We start from the raw sequence: 23,279 nt of genomic DNA, 5'->3' as shown, positions 1-23,279 counted from the left end.
GAAGGAGCAGCAACGTCGCCGATTGAACACCGGAGGGATGCGCTCATTTCTGAGATGTGCAGCTACCTATATATATGACTCGTTTAATCGCCTCTTGAATACGGCGACGGCGAGGCTCGATGAAGATGGCACCGAAGCTTGACGAAGAAGACGACAACGAGATTTTAAGATTGAGAAAATCAGAGATAGATTAAAAATGTTAGTTTAGTCATTTGGCCATTAATGGTTTAGGTATTTATGAAAATGTCTCTAGATTGATGGCAAAGTTAAATTATGGTATCAAACAAAGTGTAAAAATAAAATTTTCCCTGTTAAAAAACATAAAATTAAAATTAAAATTTTAAAAAATAATTAAAACAAAAAATATATCCGATCTAGTGTAAACGTTTAAATTAAATTAACAATGAGCGCACGTGCACCCATACTCTTCCGCCTGACTTTGCCCCTGACAAGAACCAAACATAATTAATCGTTTCTTTTGATTAGATGAGAACTCTGAAGATGATCCTTAATATTTAGATTAGTGTTCCACATAAGTGAACGACGATGCTTAGGAGCCAATCTCAGATTCAAGTAGCTAATAGTCTATAATAATATTTAAAGAGGAAAAAAACAACTACATACTTGGCAGACAAGTTTGCCACTTCAGCAAACATCCAAAGTGGGAAAGCATCTTAAGTTTTTTTAATAGATAATTAAGAATGTAAAAACAATTTTAAAACATTCGTTTAAGTTTATAAACTGTAAACAATTAAACCCGAAATTTTAAATATAAACAATTGGTCAGTTCCCAACTGTCAAAACGATGTAAAACAAAAATTCGTTATTTGGAAATGATAAATAAACATCACATATTCGACCAAAAATAAAACATCACAATATGTCTATCGTCAAACTAAAACATCGTATTATTATTGACATTTTTTGGGTCAGCGTCATGCATAGTTTTTTTTTTCCTGTCTTATTAAGCCTTCTAGATAGATAATTCTAAACAATGAGAACTACCAAAACAAATATAGAAAAATGATACACCAGTAGGGATTCAAAGTAAACTAACACAAATCTATTTTGTTTGTGGAAGACCAAAGATTTTTCATATAAAAGCTTCATACTTGTTTTTGGAATAGTTGAATCAGGAGCGGATCCACGTGGACTAGGGAAGTGGCAGCTGCCACCACCAAAAAAAAATTATTAAGAGTTCTTTTATTAAAAAAAGTTTGCCACCATTAAAAAATTTTTTTTTGCACCCACAGCCCACTCAATTATATTGCCCAAAGCCCATTTCAGAAATAATTTATTTATTTTAGAAAATTGACATAATTATAAAGTTAGTTAACTAATATACAAATTAAAAAAAAAACCCTAATCAAAATTTTCCTTCTCGTCTGTGTTCTTCGTCGTCTTCTAGAAAGAGGTAACCTTTTGCCTTTGTTAAATTGTTTTTTATTAATGTTTCATAGTTATAGTTTATTTTAATTGTATAAGTTTAAAACTAAAGTAACCTATTATAGTTTACAGAAACTAAACTCTTCTAGTGATGCGATGATGATAAAGTATTATAAAGTTTTGGCCATGTCCTCTTTTTAATTGTCAAAGTGTAGTTTTAAAATTCATACCGTACGACTAAATTGTTTAACCGTTTTTTTTTTGTTTTCCAGAAAAAATTAATGGAAAAATATTTCAAAAAGTACCTCCTGTACCTGAAGCCAATATCAACGATTTGCCATCTAAATCTGGTGAAAGGAAAGACAAAAGAAAATCTCCTCCAGTACATGATAGCAATATCGATGATTTACCATCTGACCCCGGTGAAAAGAAAGACATAATGAATTATCCAGCAAAACAACGAGACGAGGTTAGACGTAGATATCTAACTAAAGGTCCATGCCAACCTTATGGTCATAAATTTAAACAAATATTGATATCTGGTTCGACAAGGCGATTCAATCCAGCCTGGTTTGATCAATATGGTAGTTAGCTCGAGTATAGCACATCAAAAGAAAGTGTATTTTGTTTATATTGCTACTTATTTAAAGATGAGGTACGAAAACAAGGTGGTAGTGATGCATTTGTGAAAGAAGGGTTTAGTAGTTGGAATAAGCCAGATAGATTGCTTACTCATATGGGTAAACCACCCAACAATACTCATATTATTGCTGCTCAGATGTGTGAGGATTTGATGAATCAAAACCAATCTATAGTACATGCTCTGTTTAAGCAAGATGATAAGGTGAAAAGTGAGTATCGTATTCGCTTAAATGCTTCGATTAATGCTTCCAGATTCTTGTTACGACAAAGATTACCTTTTCGTGGCCATACTGAGAAAGAAGAGGCTGTGAATAAAGATAATTTCTTGGAGCTTGTGAAATACACAGGAGAACAAAATGATGATATACGTAAGGTTATTTTGAATAATGCTCCAGGAAATAACCATATGATTTCTCCAGTGAATTAAAAAGATATTGTCCATTCCTTTGCAGAAGAAGTACGACAAGCTATTTTAGAAGAAATTGGCCATGGTGTGTTTGGTTTGCTGGTTGATGAGTCTGCTGATGTTTCTCATAAAGAGCAGATGGGTGTTGTTTTACGGTTTGTTGATAAAAGAGGAGCAATCAAAGAAAGATTTATTGGAGTTGTTCATGTAAAAGAAACATCTTCACTAGCTCTAAAGTCTGCTATAGATGATTTGTTTGCTAGATATGGGATGAGCATTAAAAATGTGAGAGGGCAAGGTTATGATGGAGCTAGTAATATGAGAGGTGAGTTCAATGGATTGAGATCATTGGTTGCGAGAGAAACTAGTTCAGCATATTATGTTCATTGTTTTGCTCATCAGCTTCAGCTAGTTGTGGTGGCAGTTGCAAAAATACATTTTGATATTACTGATTTTTTTAATAAGATTTCTACATTGTTGAATGTTGTTGGGGCTTCTTGTAAGAGACAGGATATGTTTCGAGAAATTCAACGTGAAGATTTAGAAAAAAGAAACAGCAGCGGTGATGTTAAGACTGGGACATGACAAAATTAGGAACGTTCTTTATCAAGATCTGCAAATACTCATTGGGGTTCTCATCACAAAACATTGTTGAGGCTGGAAGAATTGTTTTTACTATCATTAAAGTTCTTGAGTATATCCAGGATGAAGGCATAGAAGACGTAAAGAAACATCAAGCATATGGTCTTCTCAGATATTTTCACACATTTGATTGTGTGCTCTATTTGCATCTAATGTTGTTAATTTTGGGGTTCACTGCAAATTTGTCATTGGCTTTGCAACAGAAAGATCAAGATATTTTGAATGCTATGTCACTGGTAGAATCCACTAAGCGAGAACTGCAGAAGCTTAGAGATGATGGTTGGGAATTGCTTATGGCTAAGGTTGCTTCTTTTTGTAAGAAACACGATGCTGAAATTCTTATCATGGAAGAAGATTTTATTGATCCTAGGAGGCCAAGAAAGAGAACCAGCATAACCAATCTGCATCATTATAAGGTCAACTGCTTTTGCACAGTTCTGGATTTGCAAATTCCGATTGATTCATTCCATGGGTTTGACAAGGAAAAGTTGGTGAGATTAGCTAAGTTCTATCCAGATGATTTTAGCTATGGTGAGCTTTTATCTTTAGAGCATCAACTTGAAATCTAGATCGATAATATACGCAGAGATGAGAGGTTTAAGAATGTAGAGAATCTTGGAGATCTTTCATGTTTGATGGTGAAAACTCAGAAACATATTGCACATCCTTTGGCTTACAGACTTCTAAAGTTAGTTTTAACTTTACCGGTTACCACCGCAAGTGTCGAAAGATGTTTTTCAGCAATGAAACTAATGAAGACAGCTGCACGTAATCGAATTGGAGATCAATTTCTAAGTGATTGTATGGTTTGCTTTATTGAAAAAGAGTTGTTTGACTCAGTTTCAAATGAGAGAGTGATAGAAAGATTTCAAAAGATGAATGAGCGTAGAGTTGTTTTGTAAAAGTTATTTTCTTTATCATATTAGCTGGATTTTTTACTGCAAATTTAATAAAATATTAATTTTTGTTTAAATTAATTATATGTTAAATTTTTCACCCACTGTTTCTATTTTCTAGATCCGCCACTGAGTTGAATCTCAAAGGAGATAATCTTTATACTAATCCAAAATTACCACGTTTCAAACTGAACTAGGAACAATTGCCACTCTCTTTTTAATACTCCAGCAACAGTTACCGCAGCTCTTTATATTGCTCTATTGAAAATATCTATTCTATTAAAACAGCAGTATGACCAGTTAATAAAAGTAGAGTTCAACTAATTTTAAGAAACTGATTATTTTATAACTGCATCAATAATATTCATTTTTATTTAAAACAACTTACCGTAACTCCCTATATAACTCATAAGAATCAAACGAAAATGGTGGGCCCACTTCTCTCAACTAAATTGATTAACCGACGTGTAAGATGTGAATAATTATACCATTTTTGTTGTTTCCAAATGTGGTTATGCCTATTTATATTACCTCAAATATAACCATCTTATATATTATGCATAATGTAACACCCTTTATAATCCCTAATATAAACGTTTAATATTTGACCTAACATCAGTTAATGTAATATGTTCAAAAATATATAAATATTTTAATGTTTTTAAAATCTATTCTATTAAATTATGAACATGACCTATTAATAAAGGTTTAATCCAATTATTATTTTCTCCATATAACCTACTTAAAAATAAATTAAATATTTTATAACTGCATTTTAAATAAAGCAAAATAAACAAATTATACAACACATAATTTGTAACTTCCATCCCAAAGTTCTCGGTACCCACATATATATCACCGACAATTTTGTTTTTTGAAAAAATATATCACTGACAGTCTGACAGTTATATATATATATTAACAAATATTCTTTTTTTTTTGTTTATATCAAACGTGAATTGTATATTACTGACAGTTATATATACATATATATATATATATATATAATAACAAATATCCTTCTTTTTTGGATTTATATCAAATGTGAATTGTTAACCTATATAATCTTAGATTAAAATTAACTTTGATATATTTAAAAAAAATCATTTTTACACCACAATAACATAATTTACATCTCAACCCAAGAAGTTATGATTTATTCATCGAGACATTAATTTATTCAAATTCTGAATGTTTTACAGAATAGGTTTTAACGGGTTTAAACCTATATAATCTTAGATTAAAATGATGTTAAAATAGGTTTTAACAGGCTTTAAATAAACTTTTAATAGAAATAAATATTCGTTTAAACTCATTTATTTTAACAGATTGTAAATAGGTTATTCTGTTAAAAATCATTTATTAAATGTGAATTTACTAAAAATTAGTGAAGACTATAGTAACCATTTACGTAAATATATTTATCTGAATATATTAAATTCATGATTTTTGGTGTGGGTTGGGTTTGATATTAGTTTTCGGATATAACATTTTAAGAATCTTTCGAGTATATATGCCATGTCTAATAAAACATGAGACTTTAATTTTTAGGTCGATTCCAAATCGATTTTTTTTGTACGATTATTCTTGACTAATTATGTTAGGTAACTACGAAAAAATATAATATGTCACAAATTTAAGGAATAAAATTAAAAAATAATTTCCGAAATGCATAAAGCACAAGTGTATAGTTATGCAACTTGACATACTTACTATAGTTACCAACAATTAAATTAAATTAAATTAAATTAATATTAATTAAAAAAAAAACAAAAAACATAGAAATTAAAAATTTTAAAAAATATTTTAAAAAATTAAACAAAAAATATACCCGCCCTTTTAAAGGCGGGTCAATATCTAGTAATCTATTAAAACAGAAGTACATTTCGTACTTGACCCTGAGTTTTCCTCAAAAATTACCTTATGATGCCACTCTAATTAAACTACGTCGTTTTAAATGCATTCACTAATAGCCCTTTAATTAAATTGATGTGAACCAGTCCGTAACTAAGCCCATAATTTTGGCTGTCTGGTTAGAAATAAATGTTCAAATTTGTTTGGCCTTTTAGTAACTGTTGCCGATTTTTTAAAGAGCAACATTCGGTTGCTGATTTTATGGATTATGAATTTAACTGTTTACCCAATTTTGGATATCATTATATTTAATATGAGTACAAAATCTAACATAATCATACTTATTTCCTAAAACGCAACATCATTCAAAAAATCATTTCTAATTCTACGCAATGACAGTTTAGTGTGCTTGAATATCATAACTAAATATTCCTTTTATAAAAATCAAAACAACGTTACGATTTCATTTCCTAATAATACGCAGTCTCCTTTTAAAAAATATCAGAACAACATTATGTCATTATGATTTTTTTTTTGCTAATTTTATGCAGTCCCACAAATCAATGAATAATATCCGACTTGTAAAACACGTTTTCCTTATTTAATAAGGTATATTTTGTTTTAAATAAGGTAAAATATAAAAGAAATATATATTACAAATTTTAAAAACTTTGGTTAGATTTTGCAAGTATATACTAACCAAATCATTTCGTGGTTTTTCTAATTTAACCTAATTTTTCAATCGACAGTATATATATCTCTTCTATTTTCGTCAAACACATATAAAAAAATGAGATCCTAACAATGTCTATGGTCACGGCTTTTACTCCTCTCACAAAACTTCATCCTTTCAAGAACAATTGGAGAGTTCAAGCGAAATGTTTACATTCATGGAAGCATGCCAATGAATGATATCCAACTTGCAAAACACGTTTTCCTTATTTAATAAGGTATATTCTGTTTTAAATAAGATAAAATATAAAAAGGAATATATATTAAAATTTTTAAAAACTTTGGTTAGATTGTGCGAGTTTATCAAAACTAACCAAATCAGTTCTTAGTTTTTCTAATTTAACCTAATTTTCCAATCGGCAGTATATACAGTATAACTTCTTTAAATTAATACTCTATAAAGTAATATACACTAAAAATCTCTATAAAATAATATAATTTTATAGTCTCAAATTGAGTTTTTGGTTCAATTAGTATATCGATAAATTAATATATATATAAATTAATAAAAAAATTATAGTTTTGGTGTAGTCCCAATATTATTAATTTATAGAGGTTTCACTGTATATCTCTTCTATTTTCGTCAAACACATATAAAAAATTGAGATCCTAACAATGTCTATGGTCATGGCTCTTATTCCTCTCACAAAACTTCGTCCTTTCAAGAACAATTGGAGAGTTCAAGCGAAATGTTTACATTCATGGAAGCATGCTTTCACCACAAACACCAAGAAATAAAAGAAGATGTGTCATTGGTAAGTGTATCATGTAAAAAGATCGATCGACTTAGCAAATAGTTGAGTGAATGAAGTGGATAAACATAAAATTGTAGATTTCAGTGGATTTGACTCTTCATCCCTTTTCTACAGATGAACATCAAAGCAGAGATAAGAGAGAGGTAAGCCGACCGTCCGACCGTCAGTGGATTTTGGATACACGTTTTTGTTTCTTTTCCTGGAATAAACAGTTATAAAATAGACTTCATTTACAACTTTTTTATTTGCGCCATAATGTTAATGTAGTTATTGGATAATGCATGATAAAATCAAGTGATATACCCCAATGTTAATAAATATAAAATTAATAGATAAGATGTAGATTTAGGTGGGTGTATATTTTTATCAAATTAAATTCAGATAAAAAAATTTATGTATACTTTACTTTCTGTAAAATTTATATTTGATTTTTCAATTTATGTGGTATAAAAATAAATTTATATATATATATATAATATGAAATACATATATTCAATTTTATATTAATACAGCCTTTTTAAAAAATAATTATTTTCACACTGTATATTAATACATGGTTAGATGTTTTTTAAAAATATTACTATCTAACTAATGCAGCAGACGTCAAATAAGAAAAATATATAGCACAATACAACAAAAAAATCTGAATAATAAACTAATGTATCACAAATGAAACCATTTAATTGTTGTGTTTTGAAATATATATGTAATTATCCAGAAAATAAAATATCTAAAACCAAAAAAAATGTGCACGGACATGTGATATAAAACAAATATGTAATATGAAAAATGTATTTTATATCTATACTATTTAGTATCTATAAACTATAAATTGTATGAAAAATATACATCCCGCGCCCGTGTTAAAAGAGATTACACCAGCGTCATGCATAATTATCCAGCGGAAAGCGACGCAGATATTTAATTTATTTTTTGAATGAAAACGCTTTAAAGAGAAAGAAATTAAAATATCCATTTACTCATCGATCATATCCTCACAAACATGTCGGGAACTTTCCTTTACAGCCACGTGGCAGTCACTTATCCAATAGCGCTCCCAACGAATCGTCGAGTCTCCGGTTTTACCGCCTCATCCGGTTGTTTCTCCCAAATCTTCAGGCTCTCTCACTTTTCCTTCTATATAAAGCGATAATCTCTCAATCGAAAAGAGAACTCCTCTCTTCAGAATTTGAAAAGTCAAAGTGTATCTGCTGCAGATGAACAGATTCATTAGTCAGTTTTCCTGTGATTTGATGAACGACAAGTGTACTAGCGGCGGCGATACGACGACTCTCCGATCGGCCGTCAAAGGATCGACCTCAGTTAGTTCTGCTTCGCCGCATAGTTCCGTCGCATCACCGTCGTCGTCTTCTGTGCGGAGACTCAGAGGCGATCTAGAATCGAGCAGATTTGGTGCGGCGGCGAGCGAGAAGCTGAGGCAGGCAGAGGAATCTTTAAGGACGGTTATGTTTCTGAGCTGTTGGGGATCTTGTTAGATCCGGTGGAGATGATAATATATAAATCATAACATATCCATATGTGAATATTTTTGATCTTTGTAGTTTTTTTTAATTTCTGTAAATCAGTGTACAAAACGAAAAGTTGTGGTGAACAGTTTTTCACAAAATTTCATGAAAGTACGGTATGTGGATAGGTTATGATATATATATATATATATATATTTTTTTTTTAATTTGAATTTTATTCCATATTCTCAGAAATGGGGATAAGCAACAAACTTTGCAACAAGTGAAATTGAAGAAAAGACGGTACAGCCATAGACCTAGCAAACTAGACTCCGTAAGACGACACAGCCAAGCTGCCGGATAACAGCTCCGGATCAGATTTCATCAGTGGCGGACGCAGACTAATTATTTGACGGGGGCATATAATTAATATTAATATTAGATTAATAAATAAATATTAAATATTAAATATTTTAAACTGTTAATAATAAAAGATAAACAACTTTAAACTGTGAAAACAACAATAGCACTATTTATATTCAATTCGTTTTAATTTTTAAAGTTATATATTTTTAAAATATGTTATTAGTTACAACACGTTACAATTAATTTAAAAATATACAGAAAAGAGGGTCTTCAAATTTTATTGTATATATATATAACATTATGTCAATGTCATACATATTATTGGTCATTATACCTCAGAGAACTAAACTCTAAGAATTAAATTGAAATGATGAATTATTTATTATTTATATATTGACTAGATTTGTTCATTTACTAACAATTGTGAATGTCTACTATTAAAACCTTGAAATGTGTTTCACAAAAATTGAAATCTAAACATGAAAATGTAATAGAAACTATGAAAAACAAATAAAGAAAAGATATGCTAACAATACAAAAAGATTAGTATTAGCAATAAAACAAAATGTAGACAAATGCTGCTAACGTGTCAGACCACACATTAATTATACAGCCAAAAGAAAAATATACAAAGATGGAGCTTCGAACTCTGCAAGGACTAGATTTAACAGGGGCATATTTTCCAATTGTTATACCAAAGTTTAATATGCAAATAAATAACTAAGTAAATTTATAAAGTAGTCGGGGACACGTGCCCCCGTACCTAATACTGTAGATCCGCCCCTGGATTTCATCACTGTTATGATAAATATTTTTGTTTTTTTTTTAGCACTGAATACTTCAATATAAGAGGATCCATAAAAGGATCGAGAGTTAGGGAGAACCCCTGAGTGATACAACGACATATGAATTTTGATCCATTTGAGCTATACAAATTTTAAGGATTTCGATAAAATTTTAGATGCCGTTCGTGTGTAATAACTTTGAATTTTCTTAAGATGGTAGGCTAAGGTTTTACTTATTTATGCTTAGAATTGGTTTTTATATTTGAGATATGTTCAGAGGAACCATTTTTTAATACCCATTTTGGGTCAAAAAGAGTGTTGCTCTTGTTAAAAAAAAAAGAGTGTTGCTCTTCCTTTTTTTTGATCCATAAGTACGAGATGTAGTTAAGACGATTTTGGACCGAAGATAACCCCATTGGTTGAGGTTGGCTCCACTAACTAATAACGTGCTTCAATTGTTTAGGACTGCCAGAAATTGAATATTCTCGTCTTTGTTCAGAGGCACTGACATTTTATCTGGATCGGAAAACTTGAATCGGAACCGATCAAAAATATGAATTAAAATCGAATAAAAATATTAAAATATCTAAAGAGATATTCAAATAAGATAGATTGGAATATTGGATATCCGAACCAGATTGGATATCCCAACCCAAACAGTAATATCCAAATTTGAATGAAAATCCAATAACTGAATATATATTCAACCCTATATTTTTAATGTACTTTTCTCATTTTGTTCAAAATGTTTTATATTGATGATGCCTACGGCTTAAGATCAGATAATATATGTATAATTATGGAAAAAGTGATTTGCTACTCACTTAAAATGTATGTGAACTTTCTTGTTTCATGCTATAACATAAGCTGCATTCAAATTCTCGGAACAATAAATGCTATATTTTCAAATTTTTTATCTCATAACTTATTAATTGTCCAACCTATTATATTCTAGAAAATAAAGTTAAGTTAATAGTAAATTTTGAAATACAAAATTTTTGAGTAATAACGAACTTGAATATTTTCCAAAGTTTAAATATCTGAATCTGATCAGATATATAAGAATACCCAGACGAGTTTAAAATTCCGGATTTCTGTTCACTGCCCACCCTATATGAGGTTTGATACCACCCTTTATAAGGGCATCTCCAACCCAACCTCAAATTTTCAAATTTTGAGGTTTTTATCACTCCAACTCAACCTCAAATCCTCAAAACTATCTTTTATTTTCTTTTTGGTCCTTATAATTATTTCATTTAAAATATATATATATATATATATATATATATATATATGAAACTTAATTTAGAGTAACTTAAGTACCAAAATAAAATAAAATATGATAAATATTACATAACATCAAAAGAAAGTTCACACAATAGAAAAATACATTAAATAAAGTTCAGAATAGAAAAATACATTAAATAAAGTTCACACAAAATAAAAATACAGTAAACAAACTTAGCACAAATTAAAGAAAATTACATAAACACTTAAATATTACATATCTTACCAGTGTATCAAAATACCAGAATTCATCGGTTAACCGGACCCTGAGCCTCCAAGATAATCGAAATATGGCTGATATTATTTGGAATGCTTTGATTGAGCACATATGGGAGCATTACGGAAATAATGCTTAATTAATTTGGTATTTTATATGTAATTTTTTAAAATTTGTGTGTATGAGTGTTGTTTTATTATATATGTAATTTATGTCATCTTTTATTATATAATATTGTTAAATTGTGTGTTGTATAATATATTAAATGTATCTTTTATATGTATTTGTAAAGTTTTATCATTATTAGTAACTTTTGCTAATGTCAAGAACTGTAATGCAATGAATAAACTTTTAAAGATTTTTTTGAGGATCTATGGTTGGAATAATTAACTCTTAAATTTTCATTTTGAAGCTTTTTTTTTTTTTTTTAAATAAGGTCTTGAGTTGCTACAGATGCCCAGATGTCCTGACATTGTTCTTTTAGTTAAATGTTACTTGATATGAGCCCCAAAATTCCGGCCCACTAGAAACCTAAACAAATGCTTGCCGGTTCGCATATTTATCAAGCTCTCTCCTGCACGGCGTTCAACAAAGGGGATACTGAGACGGCACGCGGTTCATGTTGCAAAAATAAGAACAGCGGAAAGTATTAGATTTTATAAACGTCCCACATCGTATACGTGTAAAGGCCTTTGGAAACTCAATACAAAAAACACACTCGCGGCTTCTTGCAAATCACTTACCTGGACAGGGTGTACTCGGGATCAAGAAGATGAGTGGCCTAGGCTAGCGACTTCCATTGCACATAAAGGAAGGGTGCTTAGGCCTAAGGTCTTCCCAAGTGGAAGAGCCTATGTCATAATTTGTGGCAGAGGGGGTTTGCGTTCGCGCAGCCCCTACCATCATTTCATCCTACATATTCTCACTTAAACAAATTTGCATATAGCCAAGAAAAGATATTGACAACCCTTATAATCTATAGCTTGCCATATCTCTCCATTGATTTGGTATCTCATAGCTTCAAGTTCCGATTCAAAAGGGCCTTGTTATTCACTAAACTATGTATTTGCACACTGTAAATACAGCTAATCACATCAATGACGATATGAACACATGCAGGATTTAGCATTTTTTTTTTTTGGTATCAGGATTCAACATCTTGATATCCTAAGTTAATATATGATATTATGTGTATACACACACCAATTAACCTAATGTGCACACTACCACAATCGAATGGTATGTCGATGTAGCACTTTAGGATCGAATCCACAGAGACCAACGGTTACACCTTATCTTTATGGGATCAATATTAAACTAAAACAATATAGGGTTTAAAGATTAAGGTATCGTAACAAGCAAGTAACAGGATTTGATTTTGGTTTCAGATTAAAGAGAATGCTAGCATAGGGTGGTTTGATCGGGTGTTAACAGGTGTGAGCCAAACAATTATTCAAGTTCAATTTAGCACTAGTCTAGAACTCGGATCACTTAAGATAGATCAGCCCACTTTCGTGGCGCTTCACCTTTTGTCAATCGATCTCAGTACCTAAACTCTCGTTTGCACTGACACGCGATGACAAACATTAAGATCAAGTCCGATTTGTTCACAAAACACCCTAACATCTACTTTCGCTGGTTAGGGATGCAAAGCTCATTCATATCATGTCAAGCTATCTACTACACGGTTAATGAGTAGAATAAACTTAAGTTCAGACATTAAGCTATCAGAATAATGTAAGTAATAAGAACAATTATGAATGAAGACAATTGAATGATTAACTTATTTATGCTTAGTTCATAGATCTAACACCCTAACACCATAGACTAAGCAAGCATACTACTCAGATATGACACCAGAGACTGAAGACATCAATTCTGAATAATATTGCATGTAAATAACAAAGATAAAAAGAGGGTTTAGGATAATTTTCGCTAGACGAGAGAGATGGAGCCTTCTCCCTAACAAGTAGCAAATAGCGAAGTCTAAAACTTCTAGGGTCTGGTTTCTTCTGTAAAAAATAGCGTAGAAAAATAAAGAAAAAAAAAGATATATGGGAGCCACAAGCGGCTATGAGAAAAAAAATTGGATGATTAGGGCAAATCTCAAAATATTATAAGTTTCCATAAAATCTCTGCCGCAGAAATATGCACTCGGGTTGCTCCGCACGCTCGAGAACAGCCTGCAAGGTTTCTTCCGATCATGATAATCTTCAATTCGGGTTCTTTCTGACTCTTTTGCTCCAGATGATCTTAGTTCCCTCATATGTAACTCCAGATCTGTAATGACTGAAGACTCGATAAAGACTTGAAAACCAATTATAAAACATATATATAAGATGTCAAAAATACCATATATCAATCAATATACCGACACTTTTGAAATTACGACTCAGTTAGGTCACCTCTTGGTTAAGGTAGAGATTGTTTCCTTCCTTTATAATATGCTAGAAATCACAGTGCACTCTCAGATGCTAAAGAGAATCGACATAATTACGTATACCGAACTTCAAATTGATGCTCCTCTATTGTTATTCATCACTCAAGTTTGTGGAATTTAAAGGCCAGGCTTGGGATATGCAATTAAACTGAAGCTAGTAAAAAGTATTTTCTGAAGAAATTGACTCTAAAAGTTTCTAATAACAATAGGATAAAGGCAAAGGATGTCATCCTTGGGGAACTCTTTGCAACGCCAAGATGCACAAGCGCTTGTGAACTCCATGTTCTTTAAGTAGAAGAACATTGCGTTTGAGGTTATTTCTGGTCCTTAAAATTATTGAATCTTGTGCAACTAATATTATTAGGCTTTGAGCGACAAGAAAAGTATTGCTGTTCATGTAGTCACTAAATCTAATTAATTACCAATAAAGGTTAGCGTTATCTTCTTCTTTTCCTCCTTGGCATATGTTTTTCTTATAATCATCTTCACAGGACCTTCAATTAAACTCACATACGTGATGATGAATAGTTTAAGGGTAATATTTGGGAAGTGCATGAAATTCGGTCAAGTACTTTACTTAAAAGACAAGGCATTCAACCACTTGAGAGTTGAGATACATTTTTGTCCATGGTCCTTTCTTATTCGTTTTCAATTTGATAAAAAAATGTTAAATTGATATTTCCGTTTATTGTTCACAATTTCAAATTTTCATTTTTCATTTTTCATTATTTTTGTTTTATTTTATTTTACGGTTGATATTTGTTTTTATTCAAACAAGGCAGAACTTTAACACTTTATTGATTTACTTTAGGCCTTCGATAATTCAGGACGGTTCTCCTGATTGTAGACTTTCTAGTTTCATACTTTTTGATATGCATCAATCAATGCATGGTCAGATCTAACTACCTTACCTAGAATTAAAGTTTCAATAACTTATATCGACCTGTCCGATGACTCTCATAAGTCAATCTATATTATATCTCAATAAATGTCAACATTTATAAATTAAGTTTACTTAAGGAGTAAGGACCCAACTACGAAGCAATTACAATGAAAATTTCCCTGCATGTTCCTGATCATTGTTTTTTTTTTTTTTTGCTAACCGAGTATCCTGGTCCCACCGAGGTGGTCCAGACTAGAGACCGAAGTGAGCATGGACGCTGACAGGGCGTCACCATGTGGCTCACCGTGTAACGGTCTTCGGTCTCGGGTGCTGCAGCCCACATGTAAATTCCGCAGTGGCCAAGGCTCGAACCCAGGGGCGGGCACTTCCAGCTGGAGCTCCTATACCACTAGACCAAAGCAACTTGGTTATTCCTGATCATTGTTATAACACGCAAATATGTATAGACGCGTTACGCAACTTATGCTGCAAGAACCTCAGACGTGTATTGTCTATATATAACATGTATCGAAATCTTGCATTGCCTACACGTTAATTAGAAACACTTACGAGAGAAAAGCTTCATTTACTCCCCCCAAGAGGTTCCATAAAATGGCCAAGGTAGGTTAAATATATAGCCCATGGTTTATATTAGATATTATTAATGTTATATAAAAATCTTGGAATGTTCATTCGCAGAAAATCTTGATGTCGGTAAATATGAGGTGCGAAAAATGTCGCTCAGCAGCTCTTAAGATCGGAGGCCAAACCACTGGTAAGATATCTCACTATTAAGTATTAACCCTTTTACTAAATAAGATACTAATTGATAACTCTGCAAAATAAATTTTAACATCATGATTATATATATATATATACGGTTATTACGTTAGAGCTCTTCACAATTTGATCAAACAGTAAATAAACTAAAAATTATTGGTACGATAAGTAAAGATTAAGATGAGTTTAAAGAGAATTGTAATTTTCAAAAAATTTAAGTAATACATATTTTCTAATTTGGTTCTATATGTAATATTTTCTGTTCAGATTTTCTTTTATGGTGATCCAACTAAAATAGATAAAATTTACTTTTATAATATATTCGTTTTATTGTTTATTAATTTATAGAGGTTGAAATAGAAATCGGGGTTCCATAAATTAATTACCAATATACAACGATTTCTTGCGCGGACATTTTGGTTATGTTACGTAATCTAAGAGCATGATTAGCGTGCTTGATTGTTTCTTTATGATTTAATTAATTTTTATTTGTCAAAAATGGAGCAGGAGTGACTTTTGTGGGGTTAGAAGGAAAAGAAAAAGATCAAGTGGTGGTGATCGGTGAAGGAATCGACGCCGCCGGTTTGGTCCTCCGGCTACGCAAGAAAGTCGGTTTTGCTGACCTTATTAGCGTCACTGATGTTGACACTTCCTAGAATAAAAGCGAAATCATATTTCCCACTTTTGTTGCACTCTTTTTCAGTAATCATACCCTTTTTTCTTGGTGAAGTCTGTTTCACACTAATCTTCTTCTCTTTCGCATCATGGCTATCATTCCACTGTTTCTTTATTCAAATATTTACTTCTATAGTTATATAAGTTATAACATAGTGTTAAAAAGTATTATCTTAATTCCTATTTTGCCTTAATTATCTTTGTAATATGTTATTTATTTTATTTTACGTGTTATCCTTTTTTAATGTCGATGTCTAATATATCATTAGATCTAACTAACAGCTCGCTATAACCAAACACGAGGGAAAATCCCAAACAAACAACCTTGGAAAGCTTAATCTCTAACACCTACATAGCAAATTAGACACCAATGTAAAAAAAAATTGCTAAAAAATTGCATTCCTCGTAAGTAGAGCCAGACCTGGGAATCCGGGGTCCTACACAAAATAAAAATTTTAATGTAATTTTATTTTTATTTTTTTGGACAAAAGTTAAAATTTCAATAAATTGCAAATTTTTATAATTTTAAAATAAAAATGTTTTACTATTCATTATAACTTTGTTAATCTAAAAATTTAATCATTCATAAACTATTCTTGTTATTTTTATTTTGCATTTAACATTTTATATATTATTATACTAATATATATATATATATTTTAAACGGGCACCACATAATGGGGGCTCCAATAAAATGTTTCAATTGTGTTGGGTCAAGCCCGGCTGTGCTCGTAAGGTATGCCGTAACTATCGTAAGAGTTAAGACAAAAACTGGAGTCATATCACCGTTAAATTCAAATATGACTGCCCAAATAAACGAAGCAATGTCCGTGTCGTCTTTTTTGGCCATTATTTTATTACAAACAAATAAAACGAATAGGTAAACGACAACAAAGATCAAAACTTTGTTTTTTTGGGAAAAAGATCAAAACTTTTTTCTCATGAGGAAGTTTGTTTAGTTCTTGGTGGGCACATAAAAGAGAGAGATGCGTAAAATAGATAGTAGTAATTTTTTTTGTAATGAAACTGTCTAAAAAATATAATTTGTGAAACTGTTCAAGCCTCTGGCTGCCGTGTCCAATGGAAACCCAATTTCTTGAAGCTCAGCCGCGTTTGTTCTCCTCCTAAGCAGCCCTGGCATGGGTACGGGGCTGGAAACAGGGACTGGAGCGGGGACGGAAAACAGCACAACCAAAAATCTTAGATACGGATACGACCTTCTCCTCTCATCCTAAAGGGACCTTCTGGATTCTTCTTTGATCCATCATCACTTTCAGCTTCTTTTAGAAGATCCTCCTGCAACAAGAAACCGTTATTATTTTCTTGGTTTATAATCCAAACACACAAGACCAGGTTCGAGAAGAAATATATAAGCTTAAGTTATTATGACTTTGCGCTGGTTTATTGTTGCACAATCACCTAGAGCATATATATATTATCACATCCTTCTACCTGAAGCCATTCATCAGTTGCCAGAGCGCATCTATTACCCTGCAATTTGCAAAGACAGTTTCTTAGAGCAAGATAAGATAATGAAATGTGTTTGCTAGGATGCTGTAGTGTGAGAGTTTACCTGATTAATATGTTTCATAAAATCTTTTATGACAGGACGAGTTCCAATACTAGTTGACCAGACAATCATTCCATAAGGGATTGAGGAAACCTCTCCTCCTTTGGTTTTAGCAGATATATCTTTCTCATTCACTTTGGTCACCATGGAGCCAAGTTTAACTCAATACCATTTCTGCTAAACTTTTCTTCAGCAAACATAATGATTATCTTGTTAAACCTGTGAAAAAAGCTTTTCATGAATCACTATACAATATTTTTATGGAAACATGAAACTTGAAACATTGACCATGACATGGAGGTTTCAAGAAGCAAGAAATTTCACATGGTCAGGATGTGGTCTGCGACCTCCAGAAACGTGATTCATGATAAAACCTTATTATATAAATTACGGAGAACTAAATATTGTAAAGAATAAAATTGATAAAATTATATCAAAGATTACAAAAAGGATGATACAACTGTTGAGTCGAGATATTATCTCTTTTTTTAACTCAAAATACGTCTCGTATTGCAACGGTTCGATAACGTAATGAATCTCAGGATACAACTGCAAAAAATCTTCTGATTTGCGTCACTCTATCAGAAGTCTGGCGAAACTAGTTTTGTGTATAGTCTGACGAGAGTATTGTAAGCCTTTTGCTTAATGTCAAAAAGAATGAATCTATAACAAGTGTTTATCTTCCTTTTATAAAAGAAATGAAACAACACGTTATGCACTTATTATGGAGCCATTAACGTCTCTAATCTTAATGAGTATTTGATTTCCATAACTCAAGATTCTTGTACATTAGTTTTATAGTCATAATGTGGTTTGACCAAATCACAAAGCCATCAATATGCTTTCATTGAGTTTATATTTTTTTGAATAAGATTTCAAAATAAATTAATTGATATAACATCCCATTAATATATTTAAATCTAAACTTAAACTCAAATATCCAAAGTGAAATATTTGTTAAACTTTATATTTTAACCAAATAATAGCTTTATAAACTTTTCATGTCATTCACTTTGGACATTCATTTTTCATTCAAAACAACTCTGATTTTGACAGAGCAAATACACTAACTCATAGTGTTCACGGTGACGATTACATCGTGCCCAAATTTCGGTCCTTCCGACAGACGTCTCCGTCGAAAAACCCATCGAAAATTGGTTTGCACCACTTTATCAAAAACGAGTTCCAACGATTCACACTAAACTTTTGCTCTAAGATAGAGTCTGACCAGATCGTCTGTAACAAAATCATGCAGCTCAGAATATTATTTTCTTTTAGTTAATTTGTATTAATTAATTTATTTGATGTAAAATATTAGTTGAAATTAAAATTTATACATTTAAAATGAAAAGCACTTTTTATTACAGTTTGATGTATTTGTACTCATTTATTTATATTAGTAACTAAAAATATAAATAAAATAATATTTTAATGTTTAGTAATTTGAAAATAGAAATGAAAATATGAAATATTATGATACCTTATTCTTTTAGTATAAGTTAAAACTAGTTAATAATACTAATCTATCTATAATTAAATGAAAAGTAATAAAATACATTAGTATATTATTTGGTGCAATGGATAATATTATACCAAATTTAGTGTGATATTATTCACCAAACACCAAATTTGGCAAAATGGTATCATTTTTGGTGTTTAATTATAAATGAAATTACACCAAATTTGAAGTCTTGGTGTTCAACTGGAGTTGGCATTAGAGCATCTCCAGTCATGACACCAAATTTAGTGTTAAAAATATACTAAATTTGGTATTTTAGTGTCATGATTTTTTTGTCATCTTCGACCATAACACCAAATTTTACACCAAAATAACAGTATATATATTATTTAATGTTGTCAGTTTTCATAATTTTTATTTTTTATTTATAATTAATAAATAATTAGCTTATCACATTTAGATTATTGTTTATTTTTATTATTTTTAAGTGATAAATGATAATACTCATTTAATGATTTATTTTGAAAATAAAAAGAAAATATTTTCTTACTATGTGAAAATAAGTTAAAAATACAAATTGTACAATATAGCCCTGCGACTTTGCCCCGAACCGAACCGAACCGACATGTTCGGTTTTTGGTTCGGTTATGTTTTTGAGTTCGGTTTGGTTCGGTACGATTTTAAAAAATAATTTGGTTTTCGGTTCGGTTTGGTTTTTGGTTTTTGGGTTTTTTTTTTTTTTGGAAAAAACGAAATTAACCGAAAATAACCGAAAATCTGAACCGAAATAACCGAATTTAACCGGAAAATTCGAACTTTTTTAAAAACCTATACCGAAATTAACCGAAAATAAAAATCGGTTATTTTCGGAAATTTAGGTGAAAACCGAAAATAACCGAAAACCGAACCGGACCGAACCGAACCGAAATTTAATTCGGTTACTTTCGGAAATGGTTTTTAAAATTTCGGTTAACCGAAAACCGACGGTTCGGTTCGGTTCGATTTCGGAAAACCGAAGTCGCAGGGCTAGTACAATATATGTTTAGTTACAAAGTTGAACTAATTAATGATACTAACTGAACTATATTACTAAATGAAACATAATGAAATATGTATTTTAAATATTTGGTATAGTGAATAGTATTACACCAAATTTAGTATGATGATGTCAAATTTGATGTCTTGTTGGAGATGAAATTATAGCAAATTTGTTGTTTTGATGTCTCATTGGAGAAGACCTCAATAGCTAATATATCATATAAAAAGAGAAAATCTTAATGATTAATCAATCATCAAAACTTGATATTTTAACGAATTTTTTTTTTGTTTTTTCTTTGTTTCGCAAATATTAGATCTTATTATTTGATTATTAAGCCTGCTTTTGTGTTGTCGAATTCAGTCGAGTGCAGATGACCAAATATATGATTTGGAATATGTTTGAATTATGTATGTTTGCTCTGCTTCTTGTCATTTATGTTTATATGTAAAAAAATTCAAAACTGGTAATGAATTTAACATTTTTACCAAAAAGAAAAAAAAATGATTTGGAATGTGCAAATTAAAATATGCCACAAAACATCGTGTTATAATCCCATTTCCCCATTTATATCTCCTCAGAAGAAATGTAAACCACAAAACCATTTTCGACCGACCACTATGATTAGGTTACCAGAATTCCAATACACATTGTATGTGCAAGATTGCATGGTTCAGGCTGGAGCCACCTAGGTCATGATAAAGCCCCTTTAGTACCAGTGTATCATTTGTTTAACCCGGAAAAGAAGAATAGATGGTTCTAACAAACTCAAAATATTTCTAATGGAACCTTTTGTTTAGAGAAAGACAGATCATAGATCGATAATATACAAAACAACCTTCCAGATAGTAAAAGTAGCGGTCGGTGTGGTTTGTGAATATAAAGAGAGTCAGAATTTTCGTGAATATACTTTTTTGCTATTTTAATAGAACTTTCCTCTTTTCTCTTTCTAGTTTCTACATCCACATGGAAGAGCAATGTATTGAATTTTAAAACAATCCATTTTGGGTGGTGGAGTGGATATTCGGATAAGTTTAAAGTCTGCATAATAATTTGATCTACCACAACTTATTCACATAAACAAATTTTCTGTTCATTCAATGGGTTCACTTACATATACCCTCTGTTTTAAATTTAATTGATGTTTTTAATTTTTCATACATATTAAAACAAAAAAAAATTTAATTATAATACATCATTTTTATAATGAACAAATTTCAATAATTTTAAATCAACAATAATTCGATAAATTCAATTATTTTATTAAAATTTACAATTTATCATTATTAATGAATAAAAATATAAAAGATTGTAAACTTTTATTTTCTGAAATATTTTTCAGTCTATAAAACAGAAAACGTATAATAAAAATATGATAAAGTCGAGAAATAGCAGAATTAAACATAATGTTAATAATTTCTACTGAAAAGGACAAAACAAATACTTAGGATACTCTGAATCACAACCGAAAGAACTATTCACAAAATAATATTTTTTAACCTTACAAAATCCGCAAATAATTGTTATATATTCACATGATCAGTAAATATAATAAACATTTTATAAGGAGCTTCCCTGATAATAAACTGAAGCAAATGCCAAAACACTCTAGTGCTTGTCTTCACATGTCTGCACAAATTAGCGGCTAATCCTTTTCTTTCTTGTTATCTTTCTTCTTCATTTGAACAAAACCATAGAGATCCTGGACAAATCTGATTCACGGTTAATCTTCCTCCTTCGAACTGGTGCATTAGGAGGCTCCATTGCCTCATCTTGATCACTCAAACTCGAATCTTGCTCGAGGATCGATGTTGGGTCTCGAAAAGGCAGAGTCTTTCTTGGTGTGCTATAATCAAAATGTGACTTCTTTGCTTCGAATACCTAAATAAATTCACCAACAAAGGAAGAAGAAAATTATTAGTTATTACTTAATAGGAAAGATTATGGTTTTTAAATTCAGAAGAAAAAAGAAGAAAACTTACAGCATTTCTAATTGTTTTAGAGACACGTTTGAGTCTCTCTAGGTCATCGTGATCAACATGACAAAGGACCCGAATCTGAGAAACTAATTTAATGTCAGAATCAAAATCAAAATTATACAGAGAAATGAGATTTTTAAAATTAAACATACCAAAATATCTTGATGCAGAGACTCGAGAACAGAACTATTGGGTTCTGTCTTAGATCTCTTCAAAGGAATCTTCACCGGCGGCGAATCAAGTTGATCGGAATTCGAAACGGTTTCATGGTCCGATTTCGAAAACAGAATTCTTTTGCTCCTCAAACCTCGAGTGAACCTCACAAACCCTAACCTTACCACTTCTTCATCACTTCCGTGAAGCTTACCGTGACTGAAACTAATCTCAAATTCTCCGTTTGGCAACGCCATAACTCGCAAAATCTAAAATAGATTAAAGAGTTAAAAATAGAAAAATTAAAAGATTGAGTGAATCTTCTGAGGATCAAAGATTGAAAATACGAAATTTTGAATTTAGAGAAAGAAATGGAAAAAAAGATTAAGGAAGAAAATAGCTCTTTCGATGAGCTTTATATTTTTCAGTTAACGCGTTAGTCACTAAATAAAAATATTAAATTGTGACACGTGGCATGTTATTATTGGTTTGCTGTGTTAGTGGTGGTCGGTCCTTTTCGGCTGGCTTGTAATAACTGGTTTTTCTACACCGCTTTCTTTACACGGTGTTAGATGGAGAGAAGCGTTCGGGTGAGGTAAGACTCACTGATTAATCGGTGTACCTTTATGGTTATCGTCTGACACGTGTACTTTAAAACTTAGCGATGAAGGTTGACTTGTGTCCTTTGGATTCTGCTGAAATGGAGGCTGACGGCGATCGATCTGATTCTCCACGTAGGAATATAAATATTTTAATGTTGTTTGAATGAAATCACGAAAAGTTCGATGCTTTATGGGTAAGATTTCCATTTAAAATTGGAGAATAACAGTTGTCATTAAAATTTAGGGATTATATAAAGTGATTAAGCAC

General features: G+C 31.1%; 5 protein-coding genes and 1 non-coding gene across 8 annotated transcripts; 4 read left to right on the top strand and 2 right to left on the bottom strand.

Moving 5' to 3' along the window:
• The first annotated feature begins 2,122 nt into the window (after window positions 1–2,122).
• Window positions 2,123–3,645, top strand: LOC106432434. The gene is made up of 3 exons (XM_048749453.1): window positions 2,123–2,396; window positions 2,481–2,759; window positions 3,317–3,645. Exons 1-3 carry the CDS (start codon window positions 2,123–2,125, stop codon window positions 3,643–3,645), a joined length of 882 nt encoding a protein of 293 aa, XP_048605410.1.
• Window positions 3,646–8,454: 4,809 nt separating this feature from the next.
• LOC106408989 lies at window positions 8,455–8,940 on the top strand. Its single transcript, XM_013849680.3, has one exon. The coding sequence runs from the start codon at window positions 8,531–8,533 to the stop codon at window positions 8,807–8,809; it is 279 nt and encodes a 92-aa protein (XP_013705134.1). The 5' UTR covers window positions 8,455–8,530; the 3' UTR covers window positions 8,810–8,940.
• A 3,229-nt stretch (window positions 8,941–12,169) lies between these two features.
• Window positions 12,170–12,334, top strand: LOC125584639. The gene has a single exon (XR_007321550.1). It is a non-coding gene; the product is annotated as a U1 spliceosomal RNA (small nuclear RNA).
• A 2,655-nt stretch (window positions 12,335–14,989) lies between these two features.
• LOC111203969 (heavy metal-associated isoprenylated plant protein 47) lies at window positions 14,990–16,406 on the top strand. Its single transcript, XM_022698141.2, has 3 exons — window positions 14,990–15,378; window positions 15,457–15,532; window positions 16,045–16,406. Exons 1-3 carry the CDS (start codon window positions 15,370–15,372, stop codon window positions 16,191–16,193), a joined length of 234 nt encoding a protein of 77 aa, XP_022553862.1. The 5' UTR covers window positions 14,990–15,369; the 3' UTR covers window positions 16,194–16,406.
• A 470-nt stretch (window positions 16,407–16,876) lies between these two features.
• Window positions 16,877–18,977, bottom strand: LOC111203970 (external alternative NAD(P)H-ubiquinone oxidoreductase B2, mitochondrial-like). 3 transcript variants are annotated; one of them, XM_022698142.2, is made up of 3 exons: window positions 17,786–18,977; window positions 17,665–17,703; window positions 16,959–17,508 (listed from the first exon to the last, which is right to left on the bottom strand). In XM_022698142.2, the coding sequence occupies exons 1-3, from the start codon at window positions 17,927–17,929 to the stop codon at window positions 17,413–17,415; spliced, it is 279 nt and encodes a 92-aa protein (XP_022553863.1). In that variant the 5' UTR covers window positions 17,930–18,977; the 3' UTR covers window positions 16,959–17,412. The 3 variants fall into 3 exon arrangements, 1 of the variants encoding a protein (XP_022553863.1); XR_002656382.2 differs by having other exon boundaries at window positions 16,961–17,508; window positions 17,632–17,703; XR_002656381.2 differs by having other exon boundaries at window positions 16,877–17,508; window positions 17,632–18,977.
• Window positions 18,978–21,666: 2,689 nt separating this feature from the next.
• Window positions 21,667–22,796, bottom strand: LOC106407548 (F-box protein At4g05010-like). Its single transcript, XM_013848424.3, has 3 exons — window positions 22,409–22,796; window positions 22,260–22,334; window positions 21,667–22,158 (listed from the first exon to the last, which is right to left on the bottom strand). The coding sequence occupies exons 1-3, from the start codon at window positions 22,664–22,666 to the stop codon at window positions 21,955–21,957; spliced, it is 537 nt and encodes a 178-aa protein (XP_013703878.1). The 5' UTR covers window positions 22,667–22,796; the 3' UTR covers window positions 21,667–21,954.
• Between the last annotated feature and the right edge of the window lie 483 nt (window positions 22,797–23,279).

The sequence above is a fragment of the Brassica napus genome, chromosome C3, assembly GCF_020379485.1.
Source record: "Brassica napus cultivar Da-Ae chromosome C3, Da-Ae, whole genome shotgun sequence".
NCBI classification, from domain to species: Eukaryota; Viridiplantae; Streptophyta; class Magnoliopsida; order Brassicales; family Brassicaceae; genus Brassica; species Brassica napus.
This window is presented reverse-complemented; position numbering and strand designations above follow the sequence as displayed.